Source organism: Pseudorca crassidens, chromosome 16, assembly GCF_039906515.1.
Source record: "Pseudorca crassidens isolate mPseCra1 chromosome 16, mPseCra1.hap1, whole genome shotgun sequence".
Lineage (NCBI taxonomy): Eukaryota > Metazoa > Chordata > Mammalia > Artiodactyla > Delphinidae > Pseudorca > Pseudorca crassidens.
The window spans coordinates 48,008,478-48,033,988 of record NC_090311.1 but is presented as its reverse complement, the minus strand read 5'-3'; the positions used below and the strand labels follow the sequence as shown (position 1 = coordinate 48,033,988).

At 54.2% G+C, this 25,511-nt stretch overlaps 1 protein-coding gene across 3 annotated transcripts in view; it reads left to right on the top strand.

The window, feature by feature from the left end:
* GPRIN2 (G protein regulated inducer of neurite outgrowth 2) overlaps nt 1-19,718 on the top strand; it is a 37,507-nt gene extending 17,789 nt beyond the window's left edge. The window contains exons 3-4 of one of the 3 annotated variants that reach the window (XR_010935894.1): nt 5,228-6,301; nt 19,178-19,718. Coding sequence is in view for 1 of the 3 variants with exons in the window: in XM_067710298.1 (XP_067566399.1) it covers nt 15,354-16,895 (1,542 nt within the window). In the remaining 2 variants the exon portion in view is untranslated. Of the gene's footprint in view, nt 1-5,227; nt 6,302-9,268; nt 9,426-13,772; nt 18,035-19,177 lie in introns of those variants that run through there. The other 2 variants (XR_010935895.1, XM_067710298.1) reach the window with 2 other exon arrangements.
* The last annotated feature ends 5,793 nt before the right edge of the window (nt 19,719-25,511 follow it).

The window sequence follows — 25,511 nt, the reverse complement described above, 5'->3', positions numbered from 1 at the left end:
AAAGTCAAGAGGTTAGATGGTGCACTTAGCTCCAGGAAGGAAGCAATGCAGTAATGGATATTTCTGGATCTGTCTTGCTTGTTCCTGAGGACTCCCGTGTCCCCTGCATTGGCAGGTGGATTCTTAACCACTGCGCCACCAGGGAAGTCCCAGTGAGTGAGTTTCTTTCTCAAGACTCCTAGAGAAATTCTTTATTGTATGTCATTGGCGCTAAGTGGGACACAGACCTTTTATCCTGAACAACCTCTGCGGCCAGGGAAATGTGATGCAGTGATTGGCTTAGGCCTCGTCATATGCTCTTCCTCCTGAGACCCACCCAAAGCACATGGGCATGGAGGAGAGGAGAGGGTGAGTAATTTGTAACATACAGGTTGAACTGCTGGAAGGGAAACTTCAGGTGAGATTGGCTTAAGCAAGATAGAAGTTTCTTTCTCTCTTACCTGTGTGTAGGTAAGCAGCCTGGGAGCCCAGGTGTTTTCCTATCTTGTTGCTTCACTAGCCCTAGGTATTAGGTATCTGTGTGGTATGAGATGTTTCACCATCTCTACCACCCAGCCAGTGGGAACAGAAAAGAGAAAGAGGAGAGTTCACCCCTTCTGGTCACAGGCATTGCCTCTCCACACTTCAGTCCTACTGGTCAGTTACTTGGCCAAACATAGCTTTCAGGAAGATAATGAAATATTGTCTTTTCTTCCCCCTGGATTTCCATGTCCCCAGATAGAAGAAGGAGATCATGACCATTAGGGGCCAATTAGCAGTCTCATTCCCAGTCTGTCCCTTTGGCCAACCAAATGTCTGTGTGCTCCATTCTCCCAAAGCTTCAAATGTCCTCCCCGGGGGGAAGACAACCCCAAAGTTCCATCCAGTGCCTGTACCCAGCTCCCAGCCTGGGATCTGGGCATGGACAGCCTGCAGTGTGGGGTCTGGATGTAGTTCTTCGTGGTGCAGTGCCCAGCATACACAAGTTAGCTGCCTCATCACACCCAACATACAACAGTACATTAGAACAGTATAACACAGTAGGAACCCCTGTCCAGAAGAAGGGAAAATGGAAACGCCTGCAGCCACTGGTTGGCTGCTGTCATCAAATCTTGGTGCGCAGAAATAGCAAAGAATCCCAGGGTGTGGAGCAAATTCCTTGGATGAAGGTCCTCTCTCCAGGACTGTTCCCCACTTTGTTCACTCTCTTCTGTGGCCACATCTGAAGTGGGCATCGAAGGTGCACCCCTCTTGGGGCTGCATAGCTTTTCAGCCCACTTCCTGCTGGTGTCGGTTTCGTGAGTTGGGGTTCATTGCTTTGAGTCAACAACGCAGGCTGGTGCTGGCCGGGCTTGTGGTTTTTTGGGAAACACATGTCCCTCAAAATCTTAGTTTTGGGCATGTAAGAGAATTTAAAACTCTGGTCTTTTATTTATGAGCCTATATGATATACCTGTTCACCACCCTCTCGACTTGAGACCAGTGAAAACATTCAGCTTGGATTGGAAGGCAATATCCCCCACCTGGTCTTTGCCAGTGAGCTGGCTGTCACTGTCACACTGAGAACCTTTCACTGAAAGTACTTGAGAAAGACAGGGGTCCATGGTCTTGCCTCTTGCCAATACCACTTCTTCAGAAACATCTCCTATATCTGCCTCAGTTTGCGCTATAGAAGCAGTAGGATTTTTCAACCTGAAAACCTTTTCAGTTTAGGTTGTAGCCAATAGGCAAAGAGAGCTTCTCCTAGCACACCAACCCCCATCTCTGCCTGCACGCTGCCACCTCTATCCAGATCCTTCTGGCTCATGTAGGACTTTGTTGAGAGTGGCAAGAAGCAGCCCGCAAACCTCAACATCCTGAAATTTTCAACCATTTCCCTAGAGCTACAGATGACTTTCCAAGGCACTGGAGGAATCAGTTTATTAACTGCTTTCGTGTGGCATAACATGGGTTTCTGGCTTTCCAGCCTGCAATAATATGTATTTAGAACATATTTTAAGTTTGTTACCCGCAGCACTTCCCTCCCAGGTCAAAATTGTTGTTAATGAATAGATAAGCTTTCTTTCTGCAAGACAGCCCGCACCCCAAAGAGTGGCTCAAATAGGCTAGAGGTTAATTTCTCTTTCATGTGATACTCGGTCATAGATAGTCCAGGACTGATAGGCCATGCACAGTGTTGGGATTTAGGCCCCTTCTAGCTTGCTGCTCTGACATCCCTAGGGCCCTGCCCTCATCTGAATGGTACAGACTGGCTTAATGCCATGACTTCATCCCATCCAGTGAGGAGGGAAAGGGCGAGGCACATTCTTTTTTTTTTTTTTTTAATATTTATTTATTTGGTTGCACCGGCTTAGTTGTGGCAGGCGGGCTCCTTAGTTGTGGCATGCGAACTCTGAGTTGTGGCATGCATGTGGGATGTAGTTCCCTGACCAGGGATTGAACCTGGGCCCCCTGCATTGGGAGCGCAGAGTCTTAACCACTGTGCCACCAGGGAAGTCCCAAGGCACATTCTTTCTGAAGGGCATGACCTAGAAATGGCACTCCATCACTCCTGCTAACATCCCACTGGACACAACCTAGGCCCTTGGCAGGCCTCGTAGCACCGTGTCTGGGAAATGTGGCTTTTATTCTGGGTAGTCATGTTCTTGGCTAGAGGAGTTCTATTACTATAGAAAGGGAGAATAAATATTGGGGGATGACCAGCAATCTCGGTCTTGGAGTGATCCTCCAAATGAAATGGGGGGATGGATGGCGGGGAGCAAAAAGCAACAGAGGTCTATTTATAGGCTCTCTCCTGTTGTGCCCCAGCCCCTTCCGCCTCCTTTAATCACCATGATCTAATTGTCTGTCTGTGTGTCTGTCATTGCTGTCCCCGAATCTCCCATCACAGAGGCCTTGAGGACTGGCACTTATCAGGGACTCAGTAAAATTTTTGTGGAGTAAACTGAGGTGGTAATAGGTACTCCTGGGTAAACTACCTTTCAACCCTTCCTCCCTCCCTCTTTTCCTTCCTTCCTTTGTTCCTTCAGCGAGCATCTATTAGATGGTCCCAGGGAGTCTTCTCTCTCCAGGAGGTTCTTTTCACTCATGGATCTTATGGCTAGAAGAGTCTCTCACACTCTAGGGATATTTTTGTCTGGAAAACAAGCATATACCTTTCAACTTAGTCAAAGCTCTCTCTTCCTTAGGCAATGACACATGGACACCTTTGAACTTTCAGCGTCTCCTTTTCTGAGACTCGCAGAGTTGCTGCCCCAGTGGTCACTGTTGAGCTAGCTCAGTGTCACTTCCCCTTTCGTCTGGCAACAGCATCTTGCATCTTCACCACCTTCTGGGACCCTGGAGGGGCTGTCAGTCATAGCACAATGTCCCCACCCTCCCGGGAGTAGCACACGACACACGCTGGCCAATCGAAGAACTCCCTCCCCCCTGGCCCAGGATTGTCAAGCAGGGTAAGATTTGATTTGTGGATCCAGAGACATGAGGATGTAGATTTGGGGCTGCCGGCAACCCTTGTTTCCCAAGAGGAGAGAGCCCAGGTGAGAATGACTCTAACCCAGAGGGGATCAGAGGGAAGGAGTGCGAGAGACAGAGCCTTTGAATTTTGCAATGCTTGAAGCTAGATTCAGTAAGTTCTCTTCTTTGCCTAAACATTAGCCCTTTTACTCAGGGTTCAGTTCTGATCAATGATTGGTTAATAGGCAAGTTAACTCAGAGACATATGGGGAGCAATCTGATTCAGAATTTGTCTAGATGTTATGACTTTCTTCTTATGCTTTTTCAAGTTGCCTTTCCCACACTTAACTGGCAGCAGTTTTGATGACTCGCTTTCCAGAGCATTTAACCCAGTTTTCACAGGAACAAAACTTTCTTTTCATATTCATATTCCATGGGTTCATGTGCTGTTTAATTACCTTGAATAATGATAACACATATGGTTGGAATAAGTAAGTTTGGATACAAACTCAACTGACTCTTGGTAAGCCAGCAACTCAGCTGGGAGAGCAGAGGTGCCCAGCCAGCTAAAGTGTGTCCTCCTGGCTACCAGCATCCAGAAGGCTTTGCTCACCGTCTTTACTGAAGGAATGGGGACCTTGACTCGTTCCACAAGTTGGTTAAGTGGAGATGCGTCAAAAACACCTTTTATTTATTTATTCATTCATTCATTCATTCTTACCTTTTGGCCACACCACCTGGCCTGTGGGATCTTAGCTCCCCGACCAGGGATTGAACCCACACCCCCTGCATTGGAAGCGCAGAGTGTTAACCACTGGACCACCAAGGAAGTCCCAAAAGCACCTTTTAAAGTTTAACTCTCTAATTCTCTCATAACTGTGAGTCTTAACTAAAACTTGTTTTTCTTTGATGAAGATTCTTTCTTTATGATTTCTGGTTCCAAACTTGCGTGGCCCCCAATATTTCTTGGTGATCTTCCATGGCATTTCTTTGGCCAGTAGTCTCTTCCACTTTCTGCGACAACTATTTCAAACCTCCTCCTCCCTCCTTGCCCCTCCAACCTTTCCATCTTCCCCTGTCTGTCTCAGCACGTGATCTTGCATTTTATTACACAGAGAAAACAGAACCATCAGACAAGAAAACAGAGATCAACGAACTTCCATTTCCAAACCTAGTGCCCCACCTAGGTATTACCCCATCATTTTTTCTTGCCCCCTGGTTACACACAGAAATCGCCTGACTCCTGTTTACCACATTCAGGATCCCACTGGGGACCTTACGCCAGCAGTGATTCCCACTCTTTCCTGTTCTTCATGCACTCCCTCTCTAGGGGCCCTTCTCCCCACTGTCAAATATACTCAGTTTGTTACAATGTGCCGTGATCTGTCTGTGTCTGGCCACCCAGTCTCCATTCCTCCTTCTGGGGAAAATGCCTTGTGTGTGCAGTCGTGGTGGGTCCTGTGTGATGCTCCTAGGGATGCCTTCGGCCAGGTATTCCTCTCACCGTCCAAGGACAGAGGGCATGTGGCCTTAGCTCAGTCAAATGAGCTCCTGCTTCCCTGGTTCTTTAAATCTCAAGTTGAGAGGTATACGAAAGACAAACAACTGAAACCCTTCCTTCTAGATGGTGGGGTGGCCCTTGCTGCTGGGGTCTGCACTTGCCTGGCTCCTGTCTTGAGGGACCAAGGCCAGCTCTCTTGCATTAGTTTCCATCTGGGCTCTCTGCAATCTTCCAACAAGTTCCTTTTTTGCTTAACTTAACCAGTGTTGTTTTCTGTTTCTTGAAATCAAGGAAACCCACTACATGATGCATCATATTAAAAAGCAAACCAGGACTTCCCTGGTGGTGCAGTGATTAAGAATCCGCCTGCCAATGCAGGGGACATGGGTCCGATCCCTGGTCCAGGAAGATCCCACATGCCTTGGAGCAACTAAGCCCGTGCGTCACAACTACTGAGCCTGCGCTCTAGAGCCCGTGAGCCCATGTACCGCAACTACTGAAGCCCACGCGCCTAGAGCCCGTGCTCCACAACAAGAGAAGCCACCGCAATGAGAAGCCCGCGCACTGCAACGAAGAGTAGCCTCTGCTTGCTGCAACTAGAGAAAGCCCATGCTCAACGAAGACCCAACACAGCCAAAAAAAAGCAAACCAAAAAACAGCACCAACACCAAAAAATCTCTTTCTTGATCCCACACCCCTTTCCAAGTAACACCTTTTCTTCCTTTCCCCGTTACGGCCATCCTTAAAAGAGTTGTCTGCACAAGCACTGTCTTCCATTTTCCCCCTTGACTCCAGTGGCTCTGGCTCCATTACCTCGTTGAAGCTGCTTGTTCTAAGCGCCCAGGGTCACAGCAATGTCCCGGTTTCCCTCATTCCTTTCTGGCTGCTCCTTCTCAGTCCTTTGCCACCTGGTTACTCACAGGTGGGTCCTAGGTCCTCTTCTCCACACTCTCCCTGAAGACCTTATCCACTCCTGTGACTTCAGGGACCCCTGTGCCCATGATGCCCAGACCTCCTGGGGAAGCCCAAACCCCAGTCCTGTATGTGCCACTCGCCTCTCCACCTGCTGTCCCACCCATCCCAGCATGCCCCCACTGAACTCCTGAGCCCACCATACCTGCTTCTCTTCTGTCAGGGTCTGAGTCTCAGGAAATGGCACTTGGCCCATGAGGTCCTAAGTCAAGTGCCTTCTCTCTCTACCAAAGCAATCAACAAACTCCACTCCCATCCCCACCCCATGCAGTCCTAGCTTGTATCTCCAGAACAAAGGAGAAGCTCGATAAATATTTGATCAGATGACTGATAGCAGCAAGAAGACTCTACAGAACACTTAAACAAACTCTCTATTTCCTATAGTCCTGTGAGGTAAGAGTAAGTATCTGCAGATGAGGAAATTGATGCCCAGAGAGAGGGATGGTTTAGCTTGGGTGTGAGATCACAGAACCAGTGAATATGCGGGGGTGTTGGGATTGTCATCCCTGTCTGACTCTCCATCCTGGGCTCTCTGCCGGCAGCCACTGCAGCCAGGAGAGCTCCCATGACCAGCCACAAATGGAAGAAGAGGACCAGTGGGCCAAGGGGCCAAGTCCAGGGTGCTGTTCAGAGACCCTAATGGCAGGTTCAGTCAGGCTGTATCTGCGGGCATCCAGCATGGCAGACATCTGCTGACACCCACCTCCAAGCAGAGATCCTTGAAACACTTGCAGTGAGGTTCTCGGGGGGCTCTCTGATGCTCAGGGAGCTGGGAGCCCCAGGTCTGAGGCACCAACTCTCAGTATATCCCCACATAGCTCCTCCCTTCCTGGAACTCTGTTGACTTCCCTACAAAGGAAATAAGAGTAAGAGTCATGAGATGTTGGAGGAGGGGCCCTAATTCCTGGGCAGGGGCAGGAGTGGGTGGTGGTCTCAGCAAACAAACCCCCAACATGCCCCCTTTTGTCCGTATCCCCCTGCCAGGCTGTGTGTGGTGAGGAGGCCAGCCATCTGCTAGACCCTGGGAAGGAGACCCCACTGGAGAGGGGTGCTTGGGACAGTCTGAGTCTTCCTGAGCAGAACCCCACCCTCTTCACCAGTGAGTGAGATCCCAACTTGACGCTGTAACTGGAGGGGTGGGGTGGGTGGGCAGAGAAGGTAAAGCCAATGCTTCCAGGCCCTAAGCGGCAGGATCTCAGGCTGGGGGGAGTAGACAGTGATGCCCGTCATTAAAATCTGGGCAGAGAAGCGTGAGGGCATGACCCACAGGGTCAAATGCTGTGTGTGACATGGTGGTATAGTCGGCTCTCTGTATCCATGGGTGCTGCACGTGTGGAGTCAATCAACCACAGATGGCAATCTTAATACACGATCAGCAGTCGGTTGAATCCAAGGATGTGGAACCTGCAGATATAGAGGGCCGACTATAGCCCTTGACCATCTGAGGATTTTGATATCTGCGGTGGGGCCTGGGACAAATACCCCGCGGATACCGAGGGAATGACTGTTTATCCGTTGCGTACTTTGGTCTATGAGACAAAATGATGAGGGGCAGCTCAGAGCTACAGAGAGGGGTACTAAGGCTGGGAGGGGTCTCACATGCAGAGAACACACCAAGGCATTGGGTGGGGGCAGCTGGGTGTGAGGGCCAAGCCACACCTGCTGCATAGTGCCGCACGCCCCCTCCTCTGGACTAGCTGCCAGGCTTTCCGTAGGGGCTACGGAAAGTGAATGGTGCAGGCTCTTGCCTGGGCTTTCCACTCTCCAATGGCTGGGGAACTTTTTGCAGGTCCCCTCTTGATGCTGGGTGGAGGCGCAGGGCTGGTGGAGACCGGAGAAGTGAGGCTGGGGCCTGAGGTCTTCCCAAACTGGAAGAGCAGTAGAGATGGTATTGCCTCTTCCACCACTGAACCAGAGGGGTGCAGCCCCCTCAGCAAAGGGCTGGGCAGGCAAATCAGTGGTCCCTGAAGCTGGGATCAACAGAGGAGGGTCGACACTGGGGCTCAATTCTCAGAGCCCAGAGATACGACAAGATTCTCTTACAAGGGGCCCTGGGGGTTGGGGGGAGGGTGGTAGGAATCTCAAGGGTGGAAGGGGTCAGGATCAGTCTGGGCTGGTGGACGCCTGTTGGGAGTCTGTGTGTAAGGAGCCCGTGGTTGTCAGAGATTGGGGGATATTGAGCAAACTGAGCTCACAGGCCCCCATCCTAGTAGGGCAGGATCGGGATTTCCCAGGGCCTGGACTGGCTCCTGGCATCGTAGGGCCGGGACAGAATGAGACAGGGCGTTTGGGGGCTGCAGAGAGCAGCAGGAAGGGGTGCGAGCTTGGGCGGAGTCGGCCCGTTCCCACATGGTCAATGCACGAGCCAGCTGTTGGGGTCCCTGGGAGCGGGCTGAAGATTGAATGCCAGGAGTTGGGTTGGTTTGGGGACAAAGGTGGAGACAGGGACATGGGCAAGGAACGGGATGAGGAAAGGTGTGGGAGAATACGGGCTTGGGGCCAGAGCTGGGAAGCAACTCTGGGCGTGGAATCTAGGTTTAGGTTGTGGAGGCCGGGTGGAGGGCTCTGGGGACAAGACCTGGGCCTTGGAGGGGCCGTGGAGGCGGAGTGCAAAGGACCAGGGTCGCTCTTGGGGTCTGCGAGAGTGAATCTGAGAGGATCGGACTCTGGGGTCCAGGGCTTGGAGAATGAACGTCCGCAGGGCGGGATCGAAGAGGCACCCGACCGACTATCCCAGGGGACAGGTCCTAGCGCTGGGGTTCTCGAGGGCAGGGTGGGAAGTCCGTGACTTGTGAAGGGCGGGGCCCGGGTGACCAAGAACACGGTGCGGACCGTGAGAAAGGGGGTCTCCAGAGCGGCTGTAGACCTCTGTGCCGGGCGTGGTGACGGAGGGGAACAAGGACCGAGGCGGTGGAGCTAGGAAGACTTGGGCTGGGGAGCTGGGTCGGGGGCTGGAGGATTGTGGGGAGCCGAGCCTATGAGACTGGGGACGGCGGGGTCGGGTCGGGAAGATGGGTGTCTTGGGTTGGGGGTCGTTGGACAGGCCTGTAAAACTGGAGATCATGGTGGGGGCGGGGCCGAAAAGACGGGACAGTGGGACGTGCCGCGAGGAGGGGGTCAGGAAGGAGGACTGGGGGCTCGCGGGGCAGAGTAGGGGAGGGTTCGTGGGGCTGTAGGATGTGGGGATAGTGCGGGGACCAGAGAGACCGTGGGGGCGGGGGCAGGGCCGGGGGCGGGGCCGGGACGCCGACGTGGGCGGTGGAGGCCGGGGCGGGCCCAGGTGAGCAGGGCCACCGCCCCCTTCGTCCCGTCTGCCCCGGCTCCCCACCCCGGCCTCCAGTCACCCCTTGGCTCCTCCCCGGCGCTGGCTCCGCGGGCCGGGCGGACCGCGGCTGGCGGCGTCTTCGGCCCAGGCCAGGTCCGGCTCGGCTCCATCTTGGGCCGCTGCGCCGGGCACCTGTGGCGGCCACAGGAGCAGCGCTTCCGCCGGCCTGCGCGGCCTTGGGCGGGCGAGAGGGTGAGAGGCCAGCTCCGTTCTCGCCAGCGTTAGGGCGAAGGAGGGTGGGATGGGCGGCGCCTCCCCTTCCTGCGCCCCGGAACCCCACTCCTCACCTCTCCCTGCACTCGGACCCTCCGCATCCCGGCCCCCGCCCAGTGCTCAGCGCCCCCCATGGCCGCATCCCTCCGTTCTCTGGTCTCATTGCCTTTCTTATCCCCTCTTCCACGTCTCCTCTGCCCATCCTCCCATTTCTCAATACTCTGCCCAGGACTCCGTCTCATTCTGCCTCCACCCCTGTTCCTATGGTTTCTCCTCCTCCCTTTTCCATCCCCACCGCCCATCCCACCCTCCTCCCACTGCCCCCAGCCCCAGACCTCCCTTCCCTCTCACTCCTCCTGCCCTCCATCCCTACCCCCTTGGCCCACAGCCCCGTCTTCCTTCAGTCACTGTCTTTGCTGCTGGGAAGGTCTGTAGCCTAGTTTGGGGGATCGCGTTGAGGACCTTCTCCCTGAGTCCCGGTGGGCTTTGTGTGGGAGGGTCAGGGCAGGGACCCTTGCCCCTGGGGGAGAGTGTGTGGTGTGGTGTGTTCGGGCCTTAGGCTCCACAGCCTGTACGTTTGTTGTGCGGTGCGCAGCTGCGCGGATGCTGCTTCCTGCAGGCTCACACAGCAAACGGGCCTGTGTGTCGGCCTCTGGTGTGTCCACGGCTGGGACGTGGGCCTATGCTGGTTCATTGGGTGCCCGTGGCCACACAGGTAGGGACACACCAGCCACCTGGGCTGCTTCGGGTTTGGGGCAGCTGGGCCTGGCGGCTGACCTTCTCCATCCCAGGTTCCTCCTGGGAAGTATGGGCAAATCCTCCTCAGGGGAGGAAGCTCTGGGGCTGGTGGGGCCTAGGCTTCTCTGTGGTGAGCAGAGCTGGGTCCTGGGGCCTCTGCCCCACTGTTACCCCAGAATCCTTTCCCGCATAGCTTGTGAGCTGGGCATCTTGTTCTTAAGGCTCTGTGATGGGTATGTTTTGTCCCTCTAAACACTTCTCAGTAGCTCAGGAATGCTCCCCGCTGCATTCCCCCACTTTGGCCCTAAACAGTCTGGTCCTGTCGGTCCCTCTTTTGCTGCTAGGATGGATCAGACCACCTGCTGGAGGCTGCCACACCCTCACTATGCAGTGAAGGATTTGGGTGGTGTGTATCCCTCCCTGGTCCCTGAGGGGTAAGATCCACATCTCAACATATGAGCAGTTTCCCCTCCTGACCACATAGCTTTGCTTTTTCCTGTCTTGGTTTTGCTGGAAGCAGAAGTCATCATCTAAATGCCTGTCCCTTAAAAGAGAAGACATGGATGCCGCAGGTGTGGTCTGCGGTGGGGCCTGCTTGCACTGGCCTTGGTAATCCCCCTGGGCTCATCCCCAGAGGCCTTGGGCTCCTCCGCTAGGGCGACACAGCAGGAGTTGGAACCTCTGACCAGGTCAACCTAGCATTCTCTGTGGTTGGGCCACTGGAAGTTTTTGCAGAACTGGAGTTTTTTACTCCAAATGATATTGGTTGAATGCTGCATGTGAGGCTGGTTGCTCCTCCACTTGCTGACAAGCAGAACTGAGGCAGCAGGAGAGTGCTGCCTTGGCCACAGGGAGTTGGCCACATTGCAAATTTGACTGGCATCAAATGGGGCAGGAGAGAGAACATCACAGTGTCATCTAAAGAACACTAGGGGTCTTGGATACCTCTGTGCCTGTGCTTTAACTGGTGCTAAAACATCTTCCCAGGGTCTCTTTTTTGCATGAAACCAGAGCCTTTTCCATGATTTTTAAGGCAGATGGACATGCCATTTGGGGCACTTAGAATGCAGACTCCAACCTGTGTGTGTCCGTATGCATGCAGGTATGAGCGTGTGCATGGGCATCCTTCAAAGTTGAGGTTTAAAATAGACTTGGAAACAGTGTGATGATGGAGACATTGGGAACACTGTTGGTAACTAGGTCCTAGGATGAGGTGAGGGTAGGAAAGATTAAGAAGCGAGTCCAGGCTAACCTATAGAGTGTCTCGATGTCTTCCTAAAAGCCATCTTTCTGCTCCCCCCCAACCCCAAGTACTAGTCCTGTGATACCTTGAGCACAAGTCACTCCTGATGGGAGGAAGAAAGATAAGATTATTAACAATCACTGTTCCAGGCAGTCCATATGCCATCACGTTCAGTCTTCACTACAGCCCTGCCGGGTGGGGATTTATTTCCAATTTGCAGATTGGGGAAACTGAGGCTCAAAGTGGTTAGGGGTCCACCTGAGTGCACATATGTAGGAAGGGGAAGAGCCTGGATTGGAAGCAGACCCCTTGCCCCACCTGCTTGCCCCTGGCTCCAAGGTTCATTTGGTCAGCTCCATTGCTTCCTGAGAGGCCCCTCTTCCTGGTGGTAGGGTGTGTGGGAAACCTCCTTTCCCTGGCATAACTCGAGTAACTTCCCTCGAAGCCCTTTCCTCGTTCGGGCTGGGAAGGCCAGCCAGGGTTCAGCTGTGGGTTCTCTGACATTTCTGAGCTGCTCCAGGTCTCAGTTTTGTCACCTGCCATTTGTGGAGGTGCGCTGAGGAAGGGAACCAACAGAAATACACCTCCTCCCCCCACCCCCGGTGTCTTTGTGGTCACTGTTCTCTCACTGGGTGATGACTAACCCTGGACACTAGACAGCCATCTGGTGAGGCAGGCACAGCGGGACCCTTGTCACTGACGGCTTCTCACCAGCTCCTGGTGGAGTCTGAGGGTATCCCCAGCCTTGTCCCACCCTTTCCTTAGGGGGGCCAGGGCCTGGCCTGGCTTCTTAAGGACCTATTTGTGAGGAGGGGCCAGGGTAGGTGAGGCTCAGCCAGAAGCTGTGTAGGCTGTCCAGATGGGGCTTCCTTGGCACACTTGGCCTTGGGGCTCCGTGGCTGTCTGCCTGCCAGGGGCTATCTGTGACCACAGCCTTCCCACGCAGCAGGCGCTCCTCCTGGCCTCTTGCCTCTGGGCAGCCTATGAAGCTGCTAAGAAGCAGGTCGGCTGGGATGGACATCCAGGCTTTGTTCCTACTCATTCACTTGTTCCACTGGCATGTTGTGGGCCCCACTGGGAGTGCCAGACGCTGCACGGGGTTCTGGGACTCCAGTTGAGCCATGGCAACAGTAAGTAAAAAAGAACGACAGTGGAGAGTGATGGTGTCTGGGATAGAGGTCTGCACGGTGCCCAGAGGGAGCTCAGAGACCCTCAGACACTCTTGGGTTTAATTCCTGGCTTAACCACTTACCAGCTGTGTGCCCTTGAGGAAGTCACTAAACCTCTCTCATACGTCCCAGATGACATATGTCATGAGGTTGCTTGGACTATTAAATGAGACAGTGCTGGAAAGGAGATGGCACACGCCTGGCAAACAGTGGGTGACTGGGCACTGGGAGCTATTTTTTTTACTATCATCACTGTGATTGTTATTGGCTTTGTCGCCCTTCTCTGTTTATGTGTCCATCTTTTTTTTTTTTTTTTTTTTTTTTTTGCTGTACGCGGGCCTCTCACTGCTGTGGCCTCTCCCGCTGCGGAGCACAGGCTCCGGACGCGCAGGCTCAGCGGCCACGGCTCACGGGCCCAGCCGCTCCGCGGCATGTGGGATCCTCCCGGACCGGGGCACAAACCTGTATCCCCTGCATCGGCAGGCAGACTCTCAACCACTGCGCCACCAGGGAAGCCCCTATGTGTCCATCTTAGAACTCCTTGAGGGCTGGGCCTGGGTCATAGTCCTCTCTTGCCTACTCATCCTTTTCCTGACTCTTCCAGGGACCAGTCTGGCTTCAGCCCCAAGGAGCAGCCAGGACAGGATACTCCTGCCCAGGCTGGGACCATGTCTATAGCTGCACAGTCCAGTATTAACCATATGTGGTTATATATCGTCATTAACCGTATGTGGCCCTTTAAATTTCAATTACTTAAATTTACATAAAACAAGATTTCAGTTTCTCAGTCACACTAGCCACACGTCAAGTGCCCAGTAGCCGCATGTGACCAGTGCCTACTGCATTGGATAGCACAGCAGCATCTTTCCATCATTGCCGGAAGTTGTGCTGAACTGGGCTTCATAGCAAGCCTGGAGCTCTCAGGGGACAGCTGCCCTAGAAACATCTCAGCGTTGGCTCGAACAGCCACCAGCCATCTCCTGAGCTCTGGGACAGCAAGAAGTCTGTAATATACAGAAACTGAGTTCCCGAGAGCCCTTCCCACATTCCCTTTCAAGCGGCCTTGCTCACCTGGCCAGGGTGGTTGGTTTCTTGACAGTTCTTATCAGCCCAGGCTGGGAAGGCAGGACTGGGGTTGCCCAAACTGCAGCTGTTGCCTGCTATCCCTGCCGTGTTTCTCCAGCTGGTCCTGCCTGGCTGGGAGTCTCAGAGTAATGTTTCTAATTCACAGCTTTGGCTGGGGCCAGGCTGGCCCAGATGCCCTGACCCCACTCCCTCCCTTTGGGGCCCTGCCCAGCCCCTAGCCTGCTGCCCCCTTGTTGTGCTCTGAACACATGCCTCCTGCTTTCTGCTCACCCTGTTCCTTGTTCCTTCCCCCTGGGCACCATCTCCCTCCTCTCTCTCCAGGCCTGACCTGCATGGCTGGTCCTCCAGGAAGTTCTGATCCATCATGCAAAGTGAGCTCTCCTGCCTTGGAAATGCCCTCCCTCAGACCCCGTTCTTGGCACTCAGCCCTTTCCCCTACGGGTTTACTCTTGTATTCGCTTGTTCTCTGCATCAGACACACGGCAGACACTTTCTGAGTGCCAGCCACGTGTTAGAACAGACAGTGGGGAACAGGCCACAGGCTTTGACAGCTTCAGGCTGGTGGGAGGCCCACAGTTGGCCAGACTTTTCCATCCAGGCCAGACAGTGCTCAGCCAGAGATGGACCCAGTCCCATTGGGGAAAGCTTCCCCGGGAGGAGACACCAAGGTTGAAGGGGCCGGTGCTGACTCTGGGCTGCAGACGGAACAGTGGGCAGGTCTGGAGGAGTCTGTATGGCTAGAGGAAGGGACAGGAATGGCAGGGAGGGAATGGGGCAGGAAGGGTGCGGGTGTCTGATTGGTGGTACAGGTATCCCCTGCTTTTCAAAAGTTCACTTTACGTCACTTCACTTTTATGAGAGACCTACATTAATTAGTACATGTTTTCAATAAAGGAAAGAAATCGAAAGAGGGTTTTACAAGAAAAGGTAGTTGCTTCTTTGCTTTACACCATTTTGGTTTACGAACGGTTCCATGGGAATGCTGTACTTTCGGATAGCGGGGGAGGCCTGTACTGGACCCCATTCTGGGGGGGCACAGCTGATCTAAACTAGTTCCATGTTGCCCAGTTCCGAGAGCCTGGCATGCAGTAGGTGCTCAGGAGATGGCTGTGGGAGGAATGAGCAAATGCCGAGTGAGTCCTGTGCATAGAGGGCTGGTATGGGGGCCTCTTCCTACGCTTGGAACCTGTGATGGAAGCCAGGAAAGCCCTTCCCCTTCACGGCAGCCAAGACTGATCCCCAGAGACGTGACAGCTCAGTCAGGCTACACGAGAGAAGATGGGGAGGGGGCATGGGAGAACCCAGGGTGGTTCTCAGTGTGCCCTGTATTCATTTCTTGCTTGTCCCACGAAACTTCTCTGAGCCCCCTCCCCGCACCGTGTACCAAGGAGGCTCTAGTCCAGGTGAAAGAGATAATGACAGTTGTGGGAGGAACCTGGCTGGTATTCACCAGTTGAGCTTTACTTGTTATTAAAATACTGCAATACTTCTGTGCTAAGACCTATTGTCCCCAGCAGGCTTGGCCTCTCCCCTGGCTCCCCGCTTCCCCATAACCCAGCAGTAAAGAGTCAACAGCTGGCCTTCTGAGTGGTCTCTAGGACCTTACCCTAGGGCTCGTTCTGATCGCTCGGTTCTGGTTTTTAGATATTTGAAGTGTCATCCCTGTGTATAATGTGTGGTGATCTTGATTTGAAGTGTCTGGTCTCCTGTCATCGTTTTGCTTGTGGCTTTGCCTGGTCAGGCAGGCTGGGACTGAAGCTGTCCCCGCAGTGTGCCTTGCACCCTGTGGGCCCCCAGCAGAGTCCAGCGGAAGTGCTGCACCCAACTCAACGCCACTCCCTCCCTCTCTCTCTCCTGCAGGCAGCCATGAGATCCAGCCGCCCTGAGCGGGGTGCCCAGGAACCCCTCAGTCCCTGCCCTCAGCCCCTGTCCTGGAGCTCCTCCAGCCTGCTGGGCGCAGGCCGGGGGCAGAGGCCGGAGCTCCACAAGAGCGCCAGCAGCACCGTATGGCAGGCCCAGCCGGGCGAGGCCAGCACGGGTGCCCAGGTCCGGGAGGAGGAAGGGCACCAGGCTGAGAGTGAGGAACAGGCACGTGCCTCCAGCCCCCGGCCACAGCCCGGGGCCGTGGGTCACTGGCAGAGCAGCGCTGTGGGCGGTGGTGACCTGTGCTGCCTGCGGGACCCCAGCACCGCCGCTGTGCAGAGAAGCCACTCGGACCTGGTCTGCAGCACCCAGATCTGGGGCCACAGCGGTGCCCGGAAGGCCAGCCTCAGCTGCTCGGCCCTGGGCAGCTCGCCTGTCCACGGAGCTCAGCTGCAGCCCAGCAGCGCTTCTGGCCGGGGTGGCCAAGCCCCTGCAGGCCTGGAAAGGGACCTGGCTCTGGAGGATGAGACTTCAAACTCAGCCTGGACACTGGAGGAGAGTCAGGTGTGGGTGCCGCCACCTGACCTGGGGGGCACAGTGACCCACAGCAGCAGCCTCAAAGCCACCGGGCAGTCGGCCACCACCTCCTGCCATGCTCTGCCCCCAGCAGCGCTACTCTGTGGTGTGAGGGAGGTGGGGGCCAGCAGCTGCTGCCACGGCTTGCCTGCCCCAGGGATCCTGGCCTTTCCTAAACTAGTGGCATCAGTGAGTGAATCTGGGCTGCAGGCTCAGCACGGGGTGAAATTCCAGTGTAGGTTGTCTGCGGGGCTTCCTGGGCATTCCCACTGCTGTGCGTACCCTTGGGGTCCCACCGGGTTAGCTATGGAGGCTGGCGCCAGGACCAAGGATATGTGGACCATGACCTCAGCAAGTGACTTGGCCCCCATCTTGGCATCACCTCTGTCAGCCCAGGATGCTGGTGTGCAAGCGGCCCCCAAGGCAGTCTGCAAAGCTGTGGCCACCAGCCCGCCTCTGGAGGCCCCTGTGGCCCTGCACACATTCTCGGAGGCAACTCTGGGGTCCAGCCTGGAGGAGGTGCCACCCCCTGTGCGGGACGTGCGATGGGATGCTGAGGGCATGACATGGGAGGTGTACGGAGCTGCAGTGGACCCTGAGGTACTCGGCCTGGCCATCCAGAAGCACCTGGAGATGCAGTTTGAGCAGCTGCAGCGGGCCCCTGCCAGCGAGAACAGCCTGTCTGCGGAGAGCCGGAGGGGGCCACTTCGAGCTGTTATGCAGTCCCTGCAGTGCCCCAGCTGCTGCGGCTGCTCCAGTGCAGTCCCTGAGTAAGGAGCTGCAGTCCCAGGAGCTGCCCTGGGCCCATGGACTCAGCCCCAGGGACAGTAGGGGCCCTGTGCCCTTTGGACCCACGGGCACCCATGGACGTGTCTCTGTTCTTGGCTGTCTGCGGACCGCAGGACTGCAGCCTGGGGGCTTCCTGCCCCCTGCAGCTGGGCTAGTTTTTAAGGGCTTGATTTCCAAGAGCCACATCTGCACATCCGGCTCTGAACTCTGGAACAGTTTCAACACTGTGCATAACGGGGATCCTGACTTTTCTGTCAAAACCCTCGACCTTCTGTTCAGTCTCTCGCCAGGCCTCTTGATGGCTTTATTTTCACAGCAGTGCTGAGATACAACGAATTCCTGCCATGAGACGTGGGGCCCCAAGTGGCAAGGACTGTCTGAGTCTTTAGGGGAGGGAACTGACATTGTGGAGGCCTCCCATGTGCCACAGCCTGTACTCATCCCCTTACTTTGTGGAGTCTTTACCTCTTCACTCTGTTTTATAGATGCAACCACAGACACTGGCATGGCTGTAACTGCCATGCCCTGGGTTGGACAGCTCGAGGTGGTGGGATGAGAGCAGAGCTGAGGCTGGCTGAAGCCTGCAGTGTTTTCCTGCAGCACGTGGCTGGCAGCGCAGGGCAGTTGTGAACAAGAAGAATTTATTGAGCCCATGTTCCGTGCCAGGTTCTGTGAATTCCTTGGGAAAGAAGCTGCCCGTGCCCTTGCTGAGCTCACAGTGTGTAGGATGGGGGGCTCTGAGCATTACAGAGGACTGCAGGGTACTTCTAAGAGCCAGCCTCCCAGTAGATCATGTGTCAGGCACTGGCCTCAGGAGGGAGAGAGCGGGTGGCCACCTGTCCCAAAATATGTTGCAGTGCCTGAAATTGTACCATTTTCACCTTGCTCCTTTGGCTTAAGGACTTATTCTCAGCTGGTGCAGTTCTTCAAAGGAGGGGGGCAGGAATGGGTGGGAAAAGGGAAGGAGCCTGGGGTGGGATCTCCCACCTAGTGGGAAATGGCGGGAGCTGGGAGGCCATGGGGGTCAGGGGACCATGGGGGTGGGGAGCTCAGGACACTGGCGCTTACTTAGCACAGGCTGACTTCATTGACAAAGGAGCTCTCAAGACCTGCGGAGGATAAGGGTGAGTTTGTGTCCTTGTCCTGGGGCTTAGTGTTGGGGATTCCAAGCTCCTGGGACAGAATCCACCAGCACCGCCTTGTGAGGGAGCCAAAGATTAGTGCCCTGCCTAGAGTCACCTGGCGTGGGAAGGTGGAGTCAGGGCCCACATGCAGCCCTGCCCATGGCCCGCTCCTGTTCCTGGGCCCCCTTCTCCTGGTGTGCAGGAGGGGACTTGACCTTACCCCCCTTTTAAAATGTGATCAAGCAGGTTCTCATGCAGTCATAAGGCTCTTGGCACTGTGCAGCCCGGGGCCTGGGCCTGTCCATCCCGACGCCTGTGGTTCAGGGCAAGCATGTCACGCTCTGGGGAGTGACATGTGGGTACCAGGGTGCCCTCATCTCTGGCCCTGCATGGGGGCGCCAGGAGCCCCAGCTGTGAGGACACGGGGGGAGGAGTGATGAACTGGGTTAGGAAGGCATCTTCACACAGGGCCAGAGCTGAGCAGGGTCTTGACGATATAGCGGGGCTGGACTGGTGGGTGAGCAGGGAAGGATATACGAGGCAGAGAGAACGGCCTGGCCAGAGGCTTGGAGGTGGCTGTCTTGCCCAGGCTGCGGTGAATCACTGCGGTGCAGGCTGTGTTGGGGTGTTTGTTGTGTTGGGAGGCTGGCAAGGGGGCCCTAGTTGTGAGGCTCCTGGTGTGAACTGAGGAAAGGGACTTTACAGGAGCTGTGGAAGCAGGGGTGGACACAGACTTCATTACAGCAATGTCCCTTTGGCTGCCATGACGGGAGATTCGTGTGGAAGAGGTGGGAGGGAGGAATGGGAACCAAGGAGCGGCCTGTTAGGGGGAGATGGAGAGGGCAGCTAGGGCTGGGCGTGTGCGCGCGCGCGCGCACACACACACACACACACACACACACACACAGCGTGTGATGGATTTGGGAAGGAGGAGGAATTCCAGGAAGCTGAGGCTTCCAGTCTGAGTAAAAGGAGGTGAGGCTACCACCTGGGACAAGGAGAGGCAGGTGGAGGTTGGGGAGGGACAGGTGAAAGGCTGCAGCTACAGGGCTGGGCTGGGACCAGTGACAGCCTTCACGAAGAGACTTTCTCCTCTGTCCTATGCAAACCGTCATGAGTTCATTCTCCGTTTGCCACCTCTAGGCTGCACCCGGTATGTCAAGATGGCAGGCTGGGCTGTGCCCTGAGTGGGGAGGGCTAGCCAGCCACCCACCTCATCGCGACCGAGATGAAGGTTTGCAGGGTGGCGCTGGAATCCAGCCTGGCCTGCGTCCGAGCTGGGGGCTGCGCATGGCTGGGGCCCCCAGAACACCCTCCTAGGTAAGCTTGCCGCCCCAGACCAGCGGAAATGGTGTCCTCGGCCTCACTAGCCCCGGCTGCACAGCCTCTGCGGACAAGTCTACTTGGAGCAGCTGCAGCTCAATTTTCGAATTCAACCTGGAGACCCAACCCTCCCACCCGCTTCCTGCTGTGGCCTTTCCCTGGCTGGGCCTGACTGGCAGTGGTTTAGGGTCCCAGGACACGGCCACCAGCTTCGTTTACAAATCTCGTCCTCTCAGACTCCAGATTTCTGACCAGACTTTCTGGGACCCCTTCAGACCTGCCTCTGGAAGGTGGTGGATTTCATTATGTCTATGTCTGTTTTGTTTTGAATTTGAAATAAAGTAACGGAGATCACAGCTTTGTCAGGGAAGGGTCCAGTTGGTCCTGGCTGGTCTTGTTTGTTTTGTTTTGTTCTGGTAGCTTCTGTCCTTTGGAGCATTCCCCAGATTCCTAGAGCTCCCTGCTCAGGCAGGAATCACCTCTTCTCCAGGGATCTCCCTTCCGTCCACCAGCTCTCCTTCCTGGCAACCTGGGGCCCCAGTAGCTGAAGCCTGGCTCCCTGGAACTTGTCACCTGTGGGCCTGGCCGGGACGCAGGGCATGCATCTCCTCTCCAAGTCCAAAGCTGCCATCACCGTCACAGGGATCACCTGGGGGAGAAGCTATTCCTGCCAGAGTGTAGGCTACTGCTGGGCTGAGGGCACAGTGTGGGGGAGGGTGCAAAAGCAGAGAATGGCCCTGACCCACTGTGACATCACCTCCCGAATCCGCTGAATTGGGTCTGTGTCCCGCAGAGGTACTGGATTTTTATTTCACAAGAGGCCAATGGGGTCTTCCCAATGCAGGTCCCGATACTTAGGATATCGAGGGGGGCACTATAGCTTAGTAGTCTAAAACTTGAGTTTGAATCCTGGATCTCACCTATAACTATGAGACCTTGGTCAAGTTACTAAACTTGCTGATCCTCAACTTCCTCATCTGTAAAATGGGGGTGAGAGTGGTGCTTCCCTTATTTGACTTACTGTGAGGAGTAAACGAAGTAGCCCACATAAGGTACCTGGCACTTAGCGCTTAGCACACGTCTGCTGTCGCTAGCTACCACTTCCACAGCCACCAGTGGGATCAGCTCTTGCCCTGTCAGCTTGGCCTTAATCAAGGCCCACGTTGTTTCCTTAAACCTCCCTCACTCAGAGCCTCTTTCCAGGTCCTTCACCCTCTGCCTTGAACCGTGCTTGGGACACATGTATTCTGGCCCCGGTCCTCTGAAACCCTGGCTCCCAGAGCCATGTTAAGGAGAAGCATCCCATCTCTCACTGCTAGTCTGCAGTGGGCTCCCCAGAAGCTTTTCATTTCCCAACGTCTTTCCTCAGAAAAGACACAGCGTGCTTTCTCAGCACCCTATTAAGACGGCGGAGGGAGCAGAGCGCCTCCATCGGCATCCATCCCAGGGGCCGTGGGGAGGCTCTGCAGGTCCTGCACCCACTGCCCTTGGTGCTCTTTCTCCCCCACCCCCTATTTATCTTTAATTTCATTTCCCCCCTTTTCTCCTTTTCTGTCTCATGTCCTCTTTGCCCCCAGAAACCTTCTTTCTCCCCACCATCCATCCCACTGTCCCCACAACCCGCTGCTTCTTTCCCTTTATGCCAAAGCTCTGCCTTGCCTTATCCCTTCTGCTCCAAACAGCAGTCTCTCTCTTCCCGTGGTCAGGGTCTTGGCATTCCTGATTTTCACTAGTCTAGGCCCTTCCTTCCCACCTGTCCTTTCTCTCTTCGGACAAAACCCAAACTGTTTGAGCTTGCCAAATAGCTTCTGAGCTTCTTCCTGGAGAAGGAGGCCTCCATGGGAAAACTTGGGGTTGCTTTGTCACGTTGTTTCCATCGCTTTTGCCCAAAGAGAGAAATCAGTTGTCAGTGGTCCTGCCCTGTGAGTGAAGAGGCTTTGATCGGGCTAGAAGGGCACCTATCGATCCTCAGTTTGGGTGACTTTTATTGGGCCCTGGCTGGCTAGGTCACCCAAGGGGCACGACGGGTGGGCAGTACCCATCTGCTGGCTTTAGGTAGGTCATCTCTCATGTTTTCAGAATCTTCTTGCTTGCCTTGTAATTAGGTTGGCGCATGGCCTGGGCCTTGGTAGGGATACACCACGCTGTCTGGTCTCTGCTTCCTTCCTGTGTGGGACTGGACTTGTGTCTAGGAGCCAGGGCTGGGGGCAGGGCGAGGAGACTTCTGAGAAGACTTCTGAGACACTGAGAAGGCCTGAGGTGGGCCCAAGCAGGGAGCCTTTGTTGGGCTGGGAATTTTCTATGGCTCACCAAAGAACTACACTTGGGGTGCTGGAGTCCAGCTGGGGAGGAGTGGAATTGCCTCTCATCCCAGGCCCACTTGGCTCGTCCCCTTTAGGCTTCTGCTTTGCCCGTCCTCTCGTCACATTTCATTTCTAGCTGTCAAGGGTCTGGGAGGAAAGTGGCCAAGGACGCCATTTGGTTTGCAAGCTTTGTGGCTTTTGTAAGCCCCACTTGCGTCTTTTAAGGAAGACTCTCTGGTTTGATTTTCTTTCCCTTCAGACTTGGGGGAATTCAGAGAGAGGGGAAGGGGCTTCTTGAGACGATTTCAACCCAACTCCCCTCTCCCCTGATGCAATCCCCTGGGCATGGCCCACGGCCTCCTCCGTGGTCACACCACTGGACTGGGGAAAGGAGTGGCAGGAATCAGCAGAATTGTGGTCCCAGAGGGGCTGGGACACAGCTGGGCGTCGGTCCCAGGCGGCTGGTGGGGTCGGCCAAGGGCTTCGGTGCGGAGCTGGGATCCGGGCAGCGCAGCCCGCCGGAGGAGCACGGGCGCCCTCTTGTGGCCGCGGAATCGCCTTCCAGAGGCACCTGGGGGCGCAGGTTGGGAGCCACCAACCCTGCCCCGCCCGGGGCGGCCTCGAGCGACCTTCCTCCTGTCCCGCCCGGGGTTGAAGACGCAGGGCGGGGTGGGGGGGATGGCGGACACTGCTAAGTTCGGTCCCTGTGCCTTCTCCTCCCCTTCCGCCACTCCTGACGCTCCACTGCCAACCAGGACAGCTGAACGGAAGATTCCAGAGAGGTGCAAAGGGCTGGAGGAGGTGGAGGGGGTGGAGTCCAGGCGGAGCGAGGCGGGGCGGAGAGAGGGCTGCGGGCGCCCAGAAGGGGAAGGGGGGCGGGGGCGATTTAGGCCTTTGACAGGGAAGACAGCCTCTCTTTACTTACACCCTTGACTCCAGATGTGAGTTATACACGCCGAGGGGGCTGAGAGTAGGAGCCTTGTTTTATAACCCTTCTTCTTCGGCTTGCCTTTGTCTTTAAGTTTACCTAGAGCCTCTAAATGTGCCCGTGGTCCCACCCCACGAAGGTCCTCTTCCTGGGCCATGGAGAGAGCAGGTGTGGACAGCCAGGAGTGTGCCTCCCGCCACGGGGGACTGACCCTGTCTGGCAGAGGGAGTACCGGGGGCAGTGGGCTTGAGGAGGGGGTTCTGAGCTAGAGCTGACTGTCAGAGAGGGACTGGGGCCTAAAGGTCACCGCGGTGGCGGCTGATTCTGAGGGTCTTTCCCCCGGTCGCTCCTTGCCTGGCATGATTTCCACCTGCTCTGTCTGGTGCCCAGGGCCAGCTGGGTGTGCCAGGGGTGATGGCAGCCAAGAGAGAGGTTGGAGGGAGAGCCTGTTCTTTGCAGCGTGTCAGGCAGGAGGATTGGATAGAGCCTCTCAACTGAAGTGTGGCTGAGGGCTGTGTCTGGGATGGAAAGAGAGAGTAGAACTTGAGCAGGGGTGGGCTTCTCTTCTTCGGTGGGGTGAGAGGGAGTGGCCGGGCCCATGACAAGCACTCCTCTCTCTTTATATGCCCACAAAGCCTCCCTGAAATGGTCTCTCGAGGACTTTTTTTTTTTTGGCTGCATTGGGTCTTCGTTGCTGCGCGCGGGCTTTCTCTAGCTGCAGCGAGCGTGGGCTACTCATTGCGGTGCGCGGGCTTCTCATTGCAGTCGCTTCTCTTGTTGTGGAGCACAAGCTTTAGGCACGCAGACTTCAGTAGTTGTGGCGCACGGGATTAGTTGCTCCGCAGCATGTGGGATCTTCCCGGACCAGGGCTCGAACCTGTGTCCCCTCCATTGTGGTCCGATTCTTAACCACTGCACCACGAGGGAAGCCCCCTTGAGGACATTTTTGATTGCAAGTAACTGAATTATGAATCAAAAGCTATCTAAACAATGAGAATGTTTAATTCACCACTTAATTCTTAATTTCAGTTAAGAATTTAGGAGGTCACTGTTCTAGAGTAGGCTCAGTGTCTCAATGAAGACATCAAGGATTCAGATTCTTTCCGTAATTCTGCTCTGCCATCTTCAGGGTGCTAGCAACGGCTAGCCTCATGGTTACAAGATGGCTGCGGCACCTCCAGACATCACATTCTCCTAGAAAGCAAGAGATCTACAATCTGCCGCAAGAACTTATTGGTACGCACAGTTAACCAGTTGAAAAACATCAGCTTTTCATAGTCTGTCAGTGAATGAAGGCAATGATAATAGTGGCTACCACACTCTGACACTAAACAAATGGTAGAAGCAGTGACGATATTTTGCACACGTTATCTTCTTTACTTCTCACAATTTGCCCCACTTCCCAATGACAATTGAGATTCAGAGAGGTCAAGTAACGTGCCCTGTTTTATGACCAGGAAATGAAGGAGCTGGAATTCAAACTCCAGTCTGTGTGACTCTAGGCCTGGCATTTTGCCTTTTTTAAATGAAAGCAATAGATAGTTACGATAAGAATCTCAAACAGTACAGACCTTGGCTTTTTGTTTTTTCAACATTGTACGGGTTCATGATAAGAACTTCAAATAGTGTAAAGTGTAGAGTGAAGGTTGCCTCACGCCCCGCTGGGCAGTTCCCACGGTTCCCACTGTACTTTCCATGGGTCCACCAGGAGATTTTCTCTGTAATCACAAGCTCAGATTTCTAAATATTTTGTATAAATTAGGTTGACTTAGACACTATTCTGCATTTATTTTTTAAAATTAATATATCTTGCAGATAATGTTGCCATATGTAGATTCCACTTCCTTCTTTTTTGTGGGTATATTGTATTGCATAGAATACAGGTGCATTAAAAAAAAAATTAAACCAGTTCTCTTCTGCTGGACTTTATCTTATTGCCTATATTTTTTGCTATTAAAAAAAACCATGTAAAAATAAATATCCTTGTATATGTATAATTTTGTGTACATCTGTGAGAATATCTGGGGATAAAGTTTTCAACTGGTGGTACGTATAAAGTGTCCAAGGATTCCAGCAAATTGGTCTCCAAAAAGATTGTACCAATAATACATGAAAATGTTTATGTTCTCACACCCATGCCAACATTTGAGTCTTATCAAACTTTAGTATTTTGGCTAATTTGGTAAGTGAAAAAATGATACCTTAATGCTTATTTTGATTTGCAATTCCTTTACTATGAGTAAAGATTTTTTACTACTTTACTACTATGAGTAAAGTAAAGATGAGTAAAGATTCTGTTTAGTCAGACTGCCTGGATGAGAATTCCTGTTTGGTCCTCTCAGGCTGTGTGATGTTGGGCAAGTTGCTGAACGCCCTGAATCTCAGTTTCTTCATCTATTAAATGGGGATATGAAAATGGCCTTATTAGTTGGATTTCAGGATTTAACGGCATCACACATGTAAAGTGCTAGCACAGTTCCTAACTCAAAATAAAGGCTAAGTAAATGTTATAGCTATTATTATTATCTAATATATTTACAGACCACTTGAATCTGTTTATGATCTGCCTGTTTATGTCTATTTTCCATTTGCATTGGATTATTCTTTTTCTTTAATAAGTTTATTTATTTTTTATCTTTGGCTGCGTTGGGTCTTCTTTGCTGCGCGCGGGCTTTCTCTAGCTGCGGCGAGCGGGGGCTCCTCTGTTGTGGTGTGCGGGCTTCTCACTGCGGTGGCTTCTCTTGTTGCAGAGCACGGGCTCTAGGCGTGGGCTTCAGTAGTTGTGGCTCTTGGGCTCTAGAGCGCAGGCTCAGTAGTTGTGGCGCACGGGCTTAGTTGCTCCGCGGCATGTGGGATCTTCCCAGCCCAGGGATCCAACCCGTGTCCCCTGCACTGGCAGGCGATTCTTAACCACTGTGCCACC